Source organism: Leptonychotes weddellii, chromosome 8 (assembly GCF_054177405.1).
Source record: "Leptonychotes weddellii isolate Sample4059 chromosome 8, ASM5417740v2, whole genome shotgun sequence".
Lineage (NCBI taxonomy): Eukaryota > Metazoa > Chordata > Mammalia > Carnivora > Phocidae > Leptonychotes > Leptonychotes weddellii.
In genome coordinates this window covers 53,295,486-53,312,455 of record NC_138376.1, presented here as the reverse complement: position 1 = coordinate 53,312,455, position 16,970 = coordinate 53,295,486, and the positions used below count along the sequence as shown (strand labels likewise).

Sequence of the window (16,970 nt, the reverse complement as noted above, 5' to 3'; positions counted from 1 at the left end):
AATGGGTATTTTATTTACTTATGTTGTCATTTATCATTGAATGTTTACAACATCTGGGTACATTGTAGGCACTCAACAAATATTTCCAGATAAAAATATGAATAAAGACTAATCTAATAATTTAATAAATACATGCAAAATTGTGAAATAGATTATGGTGTTAAATATATGACATATATCTGAAGGAAGACTTAAAATTTGGGGGTACATTTAAAGGACAAATGACCTTCATTTTTAAGGACAGACTCAAAACAATGAGCAAAGACTAACGGTTCCAACATGTGTGAAAAATACATACAGAAAGTTGTCCTGGCAAGACTTGGGGGGCATCTTTTAGAGCTCCAGGACTTGTTGGAGAAATAACAGAAATAGAAGGCCTTTCCATCTTCTGAGATTCAAAGGAACTTGAACCTAAAATGAGAAAAAAAATTAAGTAATTTTTGTTTATATTTTTAATTTATTTTTAATATAATTTATATTTTTAAAATATAAAAATTTATGTTTAATTTATTTTATATTACATTTATAATGTGTGTGAGAATAAAGATTTTTTTTATGAAATGTTAAATGCACCTGTTATTTGTATAAAACTATAATTCAATACCATCAATAAAAGTAAACCTACTTTTAATTGGATAGTCAGAGAAAATGATCATATTGTCTTCTTCGGTCACTTGCCTATTTTAAAGGATTTAAAATGATATAATTAAATATTTTATTTATTTGCTCCAATTTAATATTGGTTTTCTGTATTTCTGGGGTGTATTTGTACAGTTTAGTTTCTGGCATAACCTTACATGTAGATAAAGGCTTCATGCTTTAGTGACAAGAAAGATGGTGCCTATTATTTTAAATATCTTGGCTAAAGAATTATCTATTATGAACTGTCCATGCTGAAATTAAAATGAATTCACATATAATTTATGAGCCACATCTAAGCCTAGAATTCATTCCTTTTAAAATAAGATTTACCATCTATCTCAGTTTTTATTTTAAAGATTTATTTATTTATTTTGAGAGAGCATGTGTGCAGGAGTGGGGTGGGGAGGAGCAGAAGGAGAGGAAGAGGGAGAAAATCTCCAGCAGACTCCCCACTGAGCGGGGAGCCCAACATGGAGCTCGATCTCATGACCCTGAGCCGAAACCAAGAGTCAGACGATTAACCTACTGAGCCACCCAGGCACCCCCTGCCCCCATCTATCGCAGTTTTGATCTTAAAAATGAATCTCTTGAATGTCTGAGAATGTTGTCTCAAGAGACCCACTTCACCTTCACATGGAGAAGGCTGGCTTTCCATTTAGCCACTCAGTGTGGCTTTTCTCCCCTCTTTTTAAAATGAGAGTTCTCTCTTCTCAGATTACTATTAAAGTATACCCTGACACAATGCATGGAATGCTATTACCCCAGCAAGTATAACCTTGAACCCACAGCCATTCAAAATTTAGCTTTATTGATAAACACTTATGGAGCATTGCCTGAGGGTATGTCATCCACACATTTTTTTCTATACACACAAATTAAGTCTAAGTTAAGCCACACAGCATCACTCTGTGTCCTCCAAACACTTCAAGAAAGAATTCTATAAAATTCTTTGTTACTGTGCTTCTTTTTTCAAGTATCCTTAGAATAATTTTTTTTCTTGGGTCTTCGTCCAAGAACACTGTTGCTTCTAATAATCAGTTTGTTTTTAATATTATAACAGTTTATTTTTAAATAGTATCAGATATAAATTATGCAATTGGTCCCATTTCCCTCTATGTATTAGTTATCAGAAAGCTCAAAACCAAATATGGGCTCATCTCCAGCAGGCATGCATGTTGGTCTGCATTCAATATACTAAGCTGATCTTTAGTTCCTTGTCTATCCCATTCACATATTTTCTACCTCCTTATAACCATGATCACTTGTTTTCCTCTTAAATCACTTTGTATTTTGTATTTCCATAAATGGGTTACCTAAGAACACTTGATCATCAAGCCCAAGGTATTGTGAAATTAATGCCAATCCATTGCAGAGTAAATATCTGCATCACTTTCACATTCTCACTGAAAACCTCATTACCTGTCTAGACTTCATTGCACACACTGTCATCTTCTATCACCTGGAGAGTCTTTTTTTTTTTTTTAAGTTTGTTTTTTTTTGTTTTGTTTTTTTTTAAGATTTTATTTATTTATTTTAGAGAGAGAGAATGAGAGAGAGCACGAGAGGGAAGAGGGTCAGAGGGAGAAGCAGACCCCCCGCCGAGCAGGGAGCCCGATGCGGGACTCGATCCCGGGACTCCAGGATCATGACCTGAGCCGAAGGCAGTCGCTTAACCAACTGAGCCACCCAGGCACCCCACCTGGAGAGTCTTTTAATGGCTATGTAGATAATTTAACCCTCTAGCCTCACTGTCTCCTGACCCCCTTATGCCCACTGAACTTCACCTCTACTCCACCCACTCATTTCCACGATCATACCAGACACTGTTTAATTTTTTTAATTATTTTTATTTTTTAAAATTCTGTTATTATTATTTTAATTTAAATTTTAGGTAGTTAACATCAGCGCAATATTGGTTTCTGGAGTAGAATTCAGTATTCATCACTTACGTACAATACCCTGTGTTTATGTTAGGCTGTTTTTAAAATATCTGTTAATGTGCTTGTTTCCCTCACTTGAAGTCTAGCTCATGAGACTAATGAGTTAATTACCAATCAGACTGAATAATCCAGTATCACAATACATTTTTATGTACAGCAAACATAACTAGTACTGGTATATTAACCGAGCTCTGTGAGGGTCCTGCCTGTTATGATGCAGAGGGGACTGCCAGTTAAGATTTTTGCATAGCCATCAAAAAAAAAAAAAAAAAGTAGAAAAAGAAAAATCTTAAAGTAGAACTTTGGGTTTCCAATGATTGTCATAGTTGCCTACTTCTGACATTACTGGAGATAACCTTAGTATAGTAACACCAATTCATTTATATCAAATAACTAAAGCAAATGGTAAATCTTTATTCTTCAATTGCATTCAATACATATTATAATAACAAATAAATCTTATACTCACTGGACTCCAGTGGAGGATGGGAGCTCTCAGGAATCCGTGGAATGTCACTAAAAGAAACAGGGTATGGTGAAAATCCCATTAGCTAAATTACCTTGCCTGAGGCGATCACAACCACATTTTATTTCAGTGGTGTGAACAATCCTTTTGGGTCTTTACAGGTGTGGAAATGGACAGGAGTTACTATCAAGGCAATTACTAATGTGCATGAATGTCAAACACCACACACACACACACACACACACACACACAAACTGCAGTAAAAATAAGTTTTTATATATTTAACAGCAAAACACTTCAACATGACAACAATCAGACTAATATTGTGGCTAAAATTACCACAATATTTTTACTACCAAAACAGCAGGTTTTGGAAATAAAAAAATGTTAAAGGTAATATTTTATTTCAATTCTAGAAAATCAAAATGACACATATTTTACAAATCAGTAATATGCTTTACAAACACATCTGAAAGAGTTTACTGAATGAAAGGGATGAAAACATTTCTTGATAATAAAATAATATGGTGAATATCATGGGCAAAGTTAATAAAATGAAAAGGATGAATTGCTTTGGAAATTAAAAATGGTTCAAGCTTGCAACAAAAAAGCTAAAATATTTTATATATGTGAATATATAATTCATATACACATATATAACCCTATATAGAGATTTATATCTCTATACTGAAGTTAACTAAATATATGGCCATTTACTGTATGATTAGAAAGTGACTCGTGAGAACACCCATTCCTGTCACACTCACAAATTACTCTGAATAAATGTTTACTATAACCTCAGCTTAATCCATTATCCACTGTGACCTTAAGAACCCTGGACCAGTTTGGTTTGGGAAGTGTACTACATATAACTACTTTACCTCTGGTTTTTCAAAGATAGTTTAGTATCAATTTAAGGAGATTAACAATACGCAAGTATTAACATGACATATTAAAGCAGACTGGAGTTAGCTAGGACCAACAGAATTATTAGAATAATGCTAGAGCATTACTTAAGAATTTCTAACCACTTACCTGTGACCTAACTTCACTTTGACTTTTCTTTGCACTTTTGGGGGGTGGAGAACAGAAACAAAAACAGTTTTTCTGATTATTTTCCTGACTCCTCATTTTCACTTTTTTTGAGTAATTTTCATAACCACCTATAATATTATACTTCTTACAAAGATAATAGATCTTGTGTTGTGTATTTTATAAATACATTTCATCACAAATTTTTGAATAATGATTGGTATAAAATAAGTATTTCATAATTAAGAGACTAATCTTCAATACCTAAGACTCAAGAAACCAACTATTTATCTCCTGTTACCTTCTTCTAAATTTATCTAGGCAAATAAAAGTAGATTTTTAGAAAATCTAGAAGCAATAATTTTTTAGATAGTACAACTTTGAAAATCAGCCTCAAAGTCAATTATGGAAATTAGAATTTGGAACTCTAAAACCAGGCACAAGCTTTGGATTTTATGTGTCTGGGAAGGAAAGATGGAGAAGTTGTAAAAAAAATTTTTAAGGTGACTTTGAATCAAAATATATTAATGTTAATTGCTTCAGTAATATTTTTAGGCATAAATTTCCACGTCTACAAACAAGTCTTCTTAATTAGTTCTACTCATTCCACTCACAAGTAAGGTGATAGAATAGATCTGATACCAACTATAAGCATAAATACCAAGAATATTATATTTGGTAGGTTGGTAAAATTGGTCAATACCTCAAGATGGCTTATATTTCTTAGACCATACTGATCAAAGTGCATATAAGTTATATTTGGAATGATTCATGGAATTACTATACCACTAAACTATGAATACATATTGCTTTCTGCTTTAAATGACCCATAGAACTACATTAAACATAATATTAAATATAGCTAGAATTATTCTTCTAGGATTCTAATAATTTCGCTATTAACTGGAAAGTTGATGCCAGATTTGATTTTTATTTAAATATAATCTTCGCATTCCATATTTTTTTGAATTCCATAATCCATGAGAATTTAGAGTTTGTCTATGCAGATTATTACTTTTTAAATTATTTTCATACAGAAGTAAAAATAATGAAAATGTTATTCCAGTCCACTTTAATTGTCTGTTAGTTTTTTTTAAAGTTACCATAAATCAATATTTTAGCTGATTACTTTTAAACCTCTACATATCTGAAAGTATTTGGCAATGTGTACAATGCTTGATTTTAATTTTTTTTATACTTTTGACTCATTTTCCAATTTACTTACCTCTTTTCCAGTCTCATATTTACCTCAGCACTAGAACACATGTCATGTAAAACTAGCATGAATTATATAGTGTTGCTATTTAAAAAAATCTGCATGGAAATGTACAATACTTTTGCAAATGTCTTCAATGTTTACTCTTAATAATCACCACTTAAAACTGTTTATAATCTTGCTTTTATTTTAGAGTTTATATATATTAATATTATTCTTTGAAATATATGATAATACATTTTCAGCCCTTTGAAAATCAGGATAATTATATTTTCTTGTATGTTTTGCATTGACAGATACACATGAGGACAACAAAAATTTAAGGCTACTATTTTTTCAACATAAAAAGTCTTGAACTAATGGCTCTATAATATTTTAGAGAATAGGGGAAAAAAAGGGAATTATTTCCAAAAATATATTTAAATATCAAGCCAACTATAATGAGACAATTTAAAATGTCTTCCAAAAAATGACAGACTGGCAAAAAGAATATTTGGACTTTGTGCATTAGTCAGCAAAAGCTAACTAATGTGGGGAACTCTATGCACAAATATAAAAAATATCCCACTGGCTGTAGATTATTAAATTATGCTAAAAATTGAAGTTTAAAAAATATTATAACAATTATTATGACCAGCTATAAGTTGAAATATTTCACACTTGCTTGATTTTAAATGAAAGTTGGCACTACCCATCGGTAAAAATATAGAAAAAATATTCCATTCTTAGTAAAATAATAAAAAATTCATGTAGACATGAAACAATTACTATTTTAAATGTCATAAAAGACACCTTTGTTAGTGACTCCCTTTAAGGAAATACTACTCGTTAAATTAGAATTACTAAAAGTAAATAGTTCTGTCATTAAAAGAAAATATTTTTAGTTTATATTTCACTTCTGAAAAATACATATCAATATTTTTTGATATTACAAGTGTTAAACTGTGGAGCTTCTAAAACGTAGTGAAGAAAATTCAGTACTCAAGTTTAAAAAATGAAGAAATTTTAAAAAATCTAAAATGTATGCCCATATTTGAAGAAAAAACTATCCATGTTAACATGTACTGTATGAATGTATAAACTTCTTTTTAAAACCCTGCTAATACATGTAATTTACTAAACTTAAGAAGTAAGTTTTTTTAGCCTTACCCAATAGGCCTTGAAACAATAATTTCAACTTGAGGTTCTGATTTTGATTCTAAAATAATGTTGTAAACTTCTTCATTTGTAGCTCCCGGCAGGGGTTTACCATTCCATTCTAGAACTTCATCCCCTTGAATTTAAAAAAAAGGGTATTTTTTTACCTTATATATTCTGTTTGTTTTTCTTATCTTTTCTCTTTTTTAACAAAGAAATGCAAAACATATACAAATAGTTTAATTGTCTAGGCCCTGCTCTCAAAAGCAAATTGACTGACATATAATGTCAGCTCAATGGTTCTTCTATCTAAACACTTTTTTTTCTTTTCTTCTTTCTTTCCTTTTTTTTTTTTTTTTTTCTTTTTCTTTCCCCCATAGAATATTACTGGTCACAGGAAACAGTACAATACAAAACTACCTTTATCTTTTGAAATATACCAGAAATAATATAAAAAATAATCTCATGCTATGGGATGGAATTAGCACAGCCTATTTGGAAACATTAAAAAATAATAATTAGCAGCATGTCCTCCATATAATAAATGCAGGCGGCTCTGTATGTGAAAGATCCTTATTGAACTCTGCATAAATCCTGCTTTGTTTTTGGTTGAAATAGCAATTAACATTTATTAGCATGAATTTTCCAATTATAAGTCATGCTTCATTGTCTTCACCAAACACACAACAGAATAAAAATGCATGAAAGGATTTGAGTTCATACCCATAGGGCAACGCAGGTAGCTATGGCAAAGTTACAAAGCAAGCAGATGTAGAACCGTTGCATGACAGTTAACCCACTTCCAGATGTTCATAACACACACATTCTATACATAATATATATTGTGAGCATTAAAGTAAAATTAGGAAATATTTTTATAATAAAAAATTAATACTCATTAATTTGTTAAATATTCTAAGATTAGTCAAGGAGAGTAATATGATGTTAAAATACATGAGCTAATACTTATTGTTGATATTTTAACTAGATATTTTACCATAGATCATTTGGGAAAAATTTTTTTTCATGAATATTTAGAGCAGTTTTAGATCCCAAATGGTTCTCTGCACAGTACCCTTCAATTCACAATGGTAGGCTCTGCTGAAATATCCCAACCTCAAGGATACTTTGAGGTGTCTTAATTTGTTTTGTTTCTGCTCATTTTGTTATTCTCAGTGCCTGTAACATTTTAGTAGCTAAGTAAATATATGTTGAACTGATGAATCAATATGACCATTATACATAAGAAAGCTAATTGTAAGCATGAAATCTTTGTTTTTTAGGTAGGTCTGCAAAAGGAAGTAGAAAAAAGTTGTTTTGCTAGAACTATTTTAAAGTATTTTTTCCCAAATGCTGGCTTACTCAAAAATAAAAAATAAATATTTGAAAAGCATATGATGCTGCTTTGGTTTGTAAGAGCATGGTTAGTATCAACAGTTAAATGACTTCTAAAAGTTTGACCTAAGAAGTTACCCAGCAAGGTTTTTTAAATAGGCAATGAATGTATTTCGCTGTTAAAAAAGGAAATAAAATATAATTATAAATTTAAAATATATTCAGTCTTTTAAATGTGTTTGACCAAGAAAAGAAATGAAGTTTACATCATGTGAGTATATATATATATGTATGTGTGTATATGAAAAAATATTTTCTGAAACAATACTTACCCTGATATCTCTTACTCTATCATGTTCTAGTTCATTTTTTTTAAATGGATACAAACCATTAAATTAATGTAACTACCCAGTAATGAGCTGCAGTCAACATTTTGCAAAAGCACTGAATTATAAAATTCTCTTTATAGACAGCAACCTGGAAGCATAACTTTTAATACCATATTAACTTAATACATGTGTTTATTTATAAATCAATACCTCCTAAACTAGAAGGTGGTTTTTTTTTAAACAATATTTATTTTCATGTGGATAATCTCTTCAGGCAGGGATGTAGATTATGATGATGCAAAGATGAAAAGGAGATTTCCTCTGTCCTTACATTTGGTGGGGGAGAAATAGAGGAATGACTGTCTTTACTAAAGTGCTATATGCAATGATAGGAGTTCATCTGAGGAACAGAAGTACAGCCAGGTAAGTGCTAGGGAGAGAGTAATTAGTTACTGTTCCAGGTGAGATATCAGGAAACATTTTAGAATTAAGGCAACTGTAGATGTGTTTTGAAGGATGGAAAGGACTTCAACACGCAGAGCACAGAGCAGAGAAGCAAACAGGTAGACAAGAGGCATGGACTAGGTCTTAGAGACGGACAGCTTGCCAGCGACCTGTAGGCAGACTGCCATGGCAGAAGGTAAGGTGAATGGTAATGGAAGTGGCTGGAACAGTTAGCAGAGGACAGAGCTACAGAGCTTTGATGTAAGCAGATGATGATGGGGAGACAGGGAGGGGCTTTAATAAGGAGCATGTCAGTGTCAGCTTTGTGTTTTTGATAATTAAGCCAAGTAGTGGCACAGTGCATGGACTTAAGGGGAAGAAGCAGTAGAGAAAGTTATGGCAAGATTAAAGCAACAGTGCAAATGCTGCACAAAGGTCACGCTAGTAAACACAGCACTGTATAGGCCAATGATGCCTATATGCAAACAGAAGGAAGATCATCCTTAAATTATAATGTATATCAAACAGAATATATGATCAAATTTATTAAAATGCTTTTTTCAAATGCATCAATTGCTTGAAGTGAAAAGTCCACTTGTATGTTTTATACTTATTTAAGCTGAGCTTTTAAGATTTTAGATTTAAGTTTCTCAGGCTCTAGGCACATTAAGGGTGATAAATAAGTGAAATTTATCACTAAGGGTTATTTATTTCACGGACTCTCTTACATAATCTTGTATTAAAATACAAAGCAAAATCAAAAGCCATTATGTTTATAAACTGATCTGCAAATTCAGATTCCTATAGTTACATTAGAGCATTACATGATTCAAGGGATTCTTATACTTTTTTTTAAGGGATTCACAAACTTTCTAAGGCTGATTTTTTAGTCTTTGAACAAGCAAAGACTCAGTTTATTGACACAGTCACTTCTGATTGAGTTATTTTCTTATAAGTAGTCCCTGATAGTAAACAACAGTGTACTGTACCCCTATACATTTTCAAAGCTGTATGTATTACAGATGGAGAAAAATCTCTGATTTGGATTTTCTCCCTATACAACACCTGCGTAGGAAGTCTCTATCAAAGAAAAAACCTAAATGATTTTGAACCGATACCCTGGTAGTCAATTACAACAAAAATGTCTTTAACAGTTATAGAACACTTTTCTAAAAGTCTCAGTAATTACAATCTTAAGGTATAAAAACTGAAAACAGCCTAGAAATGTTCTCTTTCTATGTGCTATGGGTTATTAATCCTCAATTCTACAGTTCAGCTTTCTCTGTTTTCATTGTAATTGTCTTTCAAATGCATAAGCAGACACTCCAACCAAAAGATTTCTACTAAACTGTGAAGTAAACCAGAAAAAATATGTTAATATGATTTTAACTAAAATGAAGAGTAAACAATTTAACAAGAATAGATTTCAAAGTATGTCGCTACTGAATGTGGTATATCTGAACATATTAAATGATTTTATTGTATCATGTTAAGGTTACAGAGCAACATTAGGTAAATTTCCAAATACCAAGAAGTAGCACATCTGCATGAGTACAATACATGCCACAATTAAATTAACAAATATTTTATTACATCATCTGTGTAAGAAATGTGATTATGGTTGTATTTTACTAAAAACTACTACTGATAAGTGTTTTGGGACCATTGTGAAAAACTTTAGTAATTATAACACCTTAAAATATAAAGAAGTATAACTAAAGAATTAGTGATATTATTTTTTCTATGAGACTAAATTGTTTTGGATTTTTGTAACAACATTATGAAGCCATCTACATAAACTAGGAATCCTGTAGCATTTTTATCTATTTATTTTTACACAAATAAAAAAAGATTCCTGAACTTACTCTCTCTAAACTGCTACTGATGTATCATTGCCTATTATTGCAATCAGTAAATACCCACACCAGGGAAAAGTCTTTATTCATGCACTAAAATTAGTTATTTAACTGACTTATATATAACTTACCCCAAATTGAAAACCACCAATTCATGCAAAGAGTACACACTGTTTAAATGTTAAAAAGAAACTTTACCTGCTCTTAAGTGTCCAACTACATCTGCAAGGCTACCCTTCTTTACTTTGGTGATGAAGGCACCAAGGCGTCCTAAGTCAGTCATTTTCCCTCCAACAACCTGGATAATAATAAATTTATAAGTTCCCAAGACTCATATCAAAACATAAGTTTATTACTTTGAGGAATTACTCCTACAGTCTTTTACAATGTATTTAGGATTGAGTGTAGGTATATTAATAAACTGAAATATATATATATATTTTTAAAGATTTTATTTATTTATTTGACAGAGAGAGACACAGTGAGAGCAGGAACACAAGCAAGGGGAGTGGGAGAGGGAGAAGCAGGCTTCCCGCTGAGCAGGGAGCCCGATGCAGGGCTCGATCCCAGGACTCCGGGATAACGACCTGAGCCGAAGGCAGACACTTAACGACTGAGCCACCCAGGCGCCCCCTGAAATATATTTTTGACTAAATGAGGAACAGTATGTTGTTGTTGTTGTTGTTGTTTTTAGTAGGCCCCCAACACAGGGCTTGAACTCACGATCCTGAGATCAAGACCTGAGCTTAGATCAAGAGTCAGACATTTGGGGGACCTGGGTGGCTCAGTTGGTTAAGTGGCTGCCTTGGGCTCAGATTGGGATCCCGGGGTCCTGGGATGGATCCTGGGATGGGTCTTGGGATGGGTCCTGGGATCAAGCTGTGGCAGGCTCCCTGCTCAGCGGGAGTCTACTTCTCCCTCTGCCCTGCCCCTGCCTCTGCCCCTCCCCCTGTTCTTCCTCTCTCTCTCAAATAAATAAAAAAAATCTTAAAAACAAAAAAACCAAAGCAAAAATAGTCAGACACTTAACCAACTGAGCAGCCCAGGCACCCCATGGAATGGCAGTGTAGTTTTTATTTTTTTAATTTTATTTTATTATGTTATGTTAGTCACCATATATTACACTATTAGTTTTTGATGTAGTGTTCCATGATTTATTGTTTGTGTATAACACCCAGTGCTTCCATTCAATACGTGCCCTCCTTAATACCCATCACCAGGCTAACCCATCCCCCCACCCCCTCCAGCAGTGTAGTTTTAAAAAGAAAACATCTCATTATATTTGAGATGACCATGTGTCCTAACGAAGTTCATGTACTGATTACTTATACTGACCTAACAATGCAGGGGGACCATGAGTAATGTATATCCTTACAAAACAAGTGCTAGGTCTTCCCTACTTCCCTACAGAAGTGTGGGACACAGTTTACATTACGTTTCATTTTTCTTTATCCTCAAAATTCATACCTACCATTTGAATTATAGTTCTATATGCACATAATGCCCCATTGTTACATCAGTTATCTCGTGTATAACTTTAGTAGAATATAGGTCTAAGACATAAAGACTGTGGATTCAGACCAAGAATAGGCTACTTTGGGGAAGCAATTTATTATGGTACAATGAGTAATAGTCTAAGTTTATCCTTGCCACTGATCATCTGAATGATTTCATCTGAAATATATATGTATTTTAATCTAACTCTTGAAGTCTGAGTTATATTACTGAATATTTAACAGGTTTACCTTGTAACAGGTTTTTCCATTGTAACTAAAATTAAATACATCTGAAAGTTTCTAAGTTTAATTTCTCCCAATGCAGGTGCTAAGTATGTATAATTAAAAATACAAGGCATATTCTCAAAGCTTGAAGTTGATCCACAATTCTTTAGGACATGCCCATTAGTGGAGGTGATCAGAATTATCTCATAGCAAGAGAAATTAATGGCAATAACCAATAAGGTGATATTATTAAGTGCATTAACTGAAGAGAAGTTTTAGTGGGATTAACAGTCAATGGTTTTGAAGAGGTCAAACTATCACACAAATATAATACAATATCTTGGTAAATAGTTTTAAAGCCCATCTTTGGATGCTTCTCTAAGTTTCTGAAAGCAAATAAAACCATGTGATTTAACACACACATACACACACAATAAAACAAAATGTGTATGTATATTTTTTCCTATAATAAAACATAAGCTTTTGCAATTAATTAGTTTTTCATTTATCTGTTGGAAGTCAGTTAATATTTTTAAAAGATACATTTTACTCTTTTGGTATTACCATAAATTCTATTGTACTTAGGAAACAATCTCTTTAATGATGTTTTATGTTGCTTGTCAAGATACAATAAAATTATGCAGTTTACATTATCTAATTTTACTACCATACATTAAAACTTTTTAATGTAAAAATCATCCTTGAACTTTATACTCAGATAAAAATTCTTTATTTTCCTCTTTTTTATGGCAGTTTCCGAACACACCTGTATGCCATATTAATAAAATGATTTTAAAATATTAACCCAGATAAAAACACTAGATCTACCATAAGATATCAATATATTAACAGGATATATTCACTAGGAGGACTTTATTTCAGAGAAGAAAGGAAGATATTTAAAAATCATTGTCAGAAACTTTGTTGAATGCAACCCATACTGTAATCCAGCCTTAAGAAACACTTTAAACCAGCATACTTACTTTCAGACCCAGTAATGCACCTGATTCTTTGGGCATGGTTGTTCTCTTGTTAAGAATAACACGTCCAATTAATCGGTCCCCCTCTTTAGATGGTTGCCACGTTACAGGATGCTATTAGAACATGAATAAAGTTAAAAAAGATGTTTTCTTTCCTATAAACACATAGTTATTGGTTGTAGCATGATGTGATTTCCTCAGTTAAAGATACTCTGGAGGGAATTCTTTATTCTGGTGGGTTCGACCCTAGGCTTACAACAATTTGCATTGACAGCTACATTTTATTTGTAGTAGACTCTTAAACTAAATAGTTCTAAAAGTAGTCAGCAACTAAGAAAATGTCTAAAAAATTGTTCTGAAATAAATTGAAATTTAAACTATATCTGCTTTTATAAGGAAAATTGATTCTGTATTTTGAGTTGTTGTTAATGTTGATGTCATTAACCAAATAATATCATTTATATATAGTCATCATTTAATAATTGCTTTTTACTTCTCTTCTAAATTGCACTGCCTTAAATGAAATGAGTATTTTCTCTCTTAAAATGTATAATGAAGTTGAATAAGATTGCCATCTATCACATATCAAACATAGGACAATGAACAGCACATATCGTCCCTAAGCTCCAAACTTTCACTTCCCAGAAAGCTTACCGAACTAATAGGCGATGTTTCCCGGCTATGCCACGTGGCAGGATCCAACCAGTAATAATCCAAATCGCCTGCACCACAGGAAAAAAACGAAAAGTGCAATGATTTAAAGTGGAGAATACATCATTTTAAGTATGACTTCTTCAGTCTATAAAGTAAAGGGTTATGAATATCATAATCTTGAGTGTGTACATCCCAGAATGATACACCCTTGTATTGCAAAGGCTGTGACCTGAATCCTTGGAATGAATGTGTGTTACAAATGCACTTAATACTACATACTACTTTTTATTCTCATAAATCAGTCTAGAAACACACATAAAAAGTACTGAAAGAACTGGATTAACCCACTCCACCTTCCCTCAAAAGACTAACCATACCAAGCCACAGCCTGCCATCTAGTGATACTGGCAAAAATTGTATTCATTGAACTGAAATAAATATTAAAACTTAAGTGTCTCTCTTTCTCCTCTTCTATATCTATATCTATCTATCATCTATCATCTATCTATATATGATATACGATATATAACTATATCATAGCCTTTCAAAATCAATCTCTGGTCTCTATCCTCTTCCCTCATCAGCTGACAATAGGGCATACATTTTAGCACACAGTGTTGAATAAATTAAGTATCAAGAATAACACTGAGCAGGGCGCCTGAGTGGCTCAGTCGGTTAGGCATCTGCCTTCGGCTCAGGTCATGATCCCAGGGTCCTGGGATCGAACCCCGCATCGGGTTCCCTGCTCCACGGGAAGCCTGCTTCTCCCTCTCTCACTCCCCCTGCTTGTGTTCCCTCTCTCACTGTGTCTCTCTCTGTCAAATAAATAAAACCTTGGAAAAAAAAAAAAACTCTGAGCAATAGTACAATACAATGAACAAAAAATTTAATTTTACTAAAGCCATAAAAAAGACTTTAAAAAACTTTAAAAATCCTTATTTTGTAAGCATGAATTTATGAACCTTTAATTTTGATTTTTTTGGCTTAAAAATAAAATACTAAAGAAAGCACCTGAGAAAAAAAGAAAATAATTAATGGAAAGCAGCAGTGCTTTTAGTATTTGCATAGGAGAAAGGACAGCATGGGTGAACGTGAGAATAAATGACCTTTTACATTTTAAATATTAGATTAGATCAATGAAAATTTTTCTCCTGATGGATCTTGAAAGAAAAATATTAAGAAAGTGAGTCAAGCATGCCAACTAACAGTGGGCTATCTAGCTGAGTGTTGGAAAAATGCATTTGGCTGGTATCTGTGAAGGTCATAAGCAAAGAATTGTATGTAGAATACAGGCATGGCCGATTCAGGCACCATAAAAGAAATGTGATAGGAAATGTAAAAATGTTTAAAATCTGTACTCATAAAAAATCCATACACCTAAGTTTCTTAGTAATTGCTTCCCTTTTCCTTTTAAATAATATTTTAGAAAAGCTGAAGGAAAATGTTATATATAGTGCAATAAAAACTAAAATGTTCTTCAAATATGTCATGTACATGATAGTATATTCTGGGAAGGGATGAATGTGAGAAACTGCATTAGCAGAAACTATATTCTGTTTCTGTTTCAGACAGAGTCCATATTTCTTTCAAAATCACATACTTTAAAATGTATAGATGGCTTGGTGCCAAAGATTATAGATTTCTACTCTTCTTCTGGGCCACCTCAGTTAATGGAATATAAGGAAAGTTGTAAAAGGACAGTTTTTTTCCCCCTTTATTTTTACTGTTTGTAAAACTTCATGTTTTTTTTATTAATTTTTTTTCTTTGAATAGACCTGACAGGCAATGTTAACATTAGTTTTACACATAAAACACAGTGATTCAACATCTCTATATATTATGCTGTGCTCACCACAAGTGTAGCTACCATTGGTTACCATACAACACTATTATAATATTATTGATTATATTCCCTATGAGTACCTCTAATACCCATGACTTATTCATTCCATAACTGGAAGCCTGTATCTCCCACTCTGCTTCACTCATTTTGCCCATCCCCTGCCCACATACTTAGTTTTAAAGTTGCTTTGTCCTTAGTATTATGACACTGCTCCTCTTGAAAGAAAAACTATGTATCATAAAATAAAATTGTAAGTACTTTTAAGTAGTAACTACAAATATCATTCAAAAGATTATAACAATTCATAAAGCTTTTTCCCTAAAATTTCATATATGTAGGAGTAAGAAAGTCTGTTGACTTCTTAAATGCTGACTCATTCTGAAATACTGTGACAAATTCACAGAATCACTGGGATTTGTGGGGCTTAAAGAAGAAAATTAGTCATGAAGTTGAAAGCTGAGCTGCTCTGAAAAGTCTCTGAGTTAAAAAAATGACAAAATCCATCCCATTTTAAAGACTTCAAGGGAAGTATTTTGTATTCTTCAATAACTTAGATCTTAAAAACTATACTTCTTGTTGGGATCATTCTCTGGCTCATGCACCAATTCCTTGTATGGTGGGGTTCAACCCTGTGTTTCACTCTCCTTGTCCTAAGTAAATCTGGTTATACATATCTGATGAATATCCCCTGTGCCAAAAGTGCTCTTTATATACAAAGGACCAAAAGCTGATGTTTCTGGTACATTTTGGTGATGATACTGAGCACGCTTTATTATAAAAACAATGCCTTCAGGGCTCCTGGGTGGCTCAGTTGGTTAAGCGACTGCCTTCGGCTCAGGTCATGATCCTGGAGTCCCTGGATCGAGTCCCTCCTCGGGCTCCCTGCTCGGCAGGGAGTCTGCTTCTCCCTCTGACCCTCCTCCCTCTCATGCTCTCTGTCTCTCATTCTGTCTCAAATAAATAAATAAAATCTTTAAAAAAAAAAAAACAACAATGCCTTCAAGTAATGGTATCCTACCATCTATAAGCTTTGTATAATAATAATCTTAAATGGAGAGTCTAATTTAATTGGTTTAAGATGGGATAATTTTGGTCGTACACAGTATTGTTGATATCTACTAGAAATTGCTACTAAATGTAAATTAAGAGGGCATTCAATATTTTAGTATACAATAACATTTGTGTATATTTTAGTATACAATTACACTTCCTTCGCATTCTGAACAGTTTCTAACAGTTTTCTTACCACAAATTTCATTATCACCCATTAAAATATAACATTTTTGCTTAAAGACTTAGGAAAAATAAATTCTAAAATATAAATATGTAGCTTTAAACTTATTTTTCTTCTTTCCATGTAATTACTAAATTTTAA

The 16,970-nt window shown here is 32.6% G+C and overlaps 1 protein-coding gene across 50 annotated transcripts in view; it reads right to left on the bottom strand.

Annotated features, from left to right (window-relative positions):
- Positions 1-16,970, bottom strand: part of RIMS1 (regulating synaptic membrane exocytosis 1) — a 488,993-nt gene that overhangs the window by 156,824 nt on the left and 315,199 nt on the right. For all 50 annotated transcript variants that reach the window (XM_081828536.1, XM_081828518.1, XM_081828521.1 and 47 more), the window contains 6 exons: positions 13,753-13,820; positions 13,102-13,212; positions 10,596-10,695; positions 6,446-6,569; positions 3,052-3,098; positions 299-411 (listed from right to left, as the gene is read on the bottom strand). In XM_081828536.1, the coding sequence (XP_081684662.1) occupies positions 299-411; positions 3,052-3,098; positions 6,446-6,569; positions 10,596-10,695; positions 13,102-13,212; positions 13,753-13,820 (563 nt within the window). The remainder of the gene's footprint in view (positions 1-298; positions 412-3,051; positions 3,099-6,445; positions 6,570-10,595; positions 10,696-13,101; positions 13,213-13,752; positions 13,821-16,970) is intronic.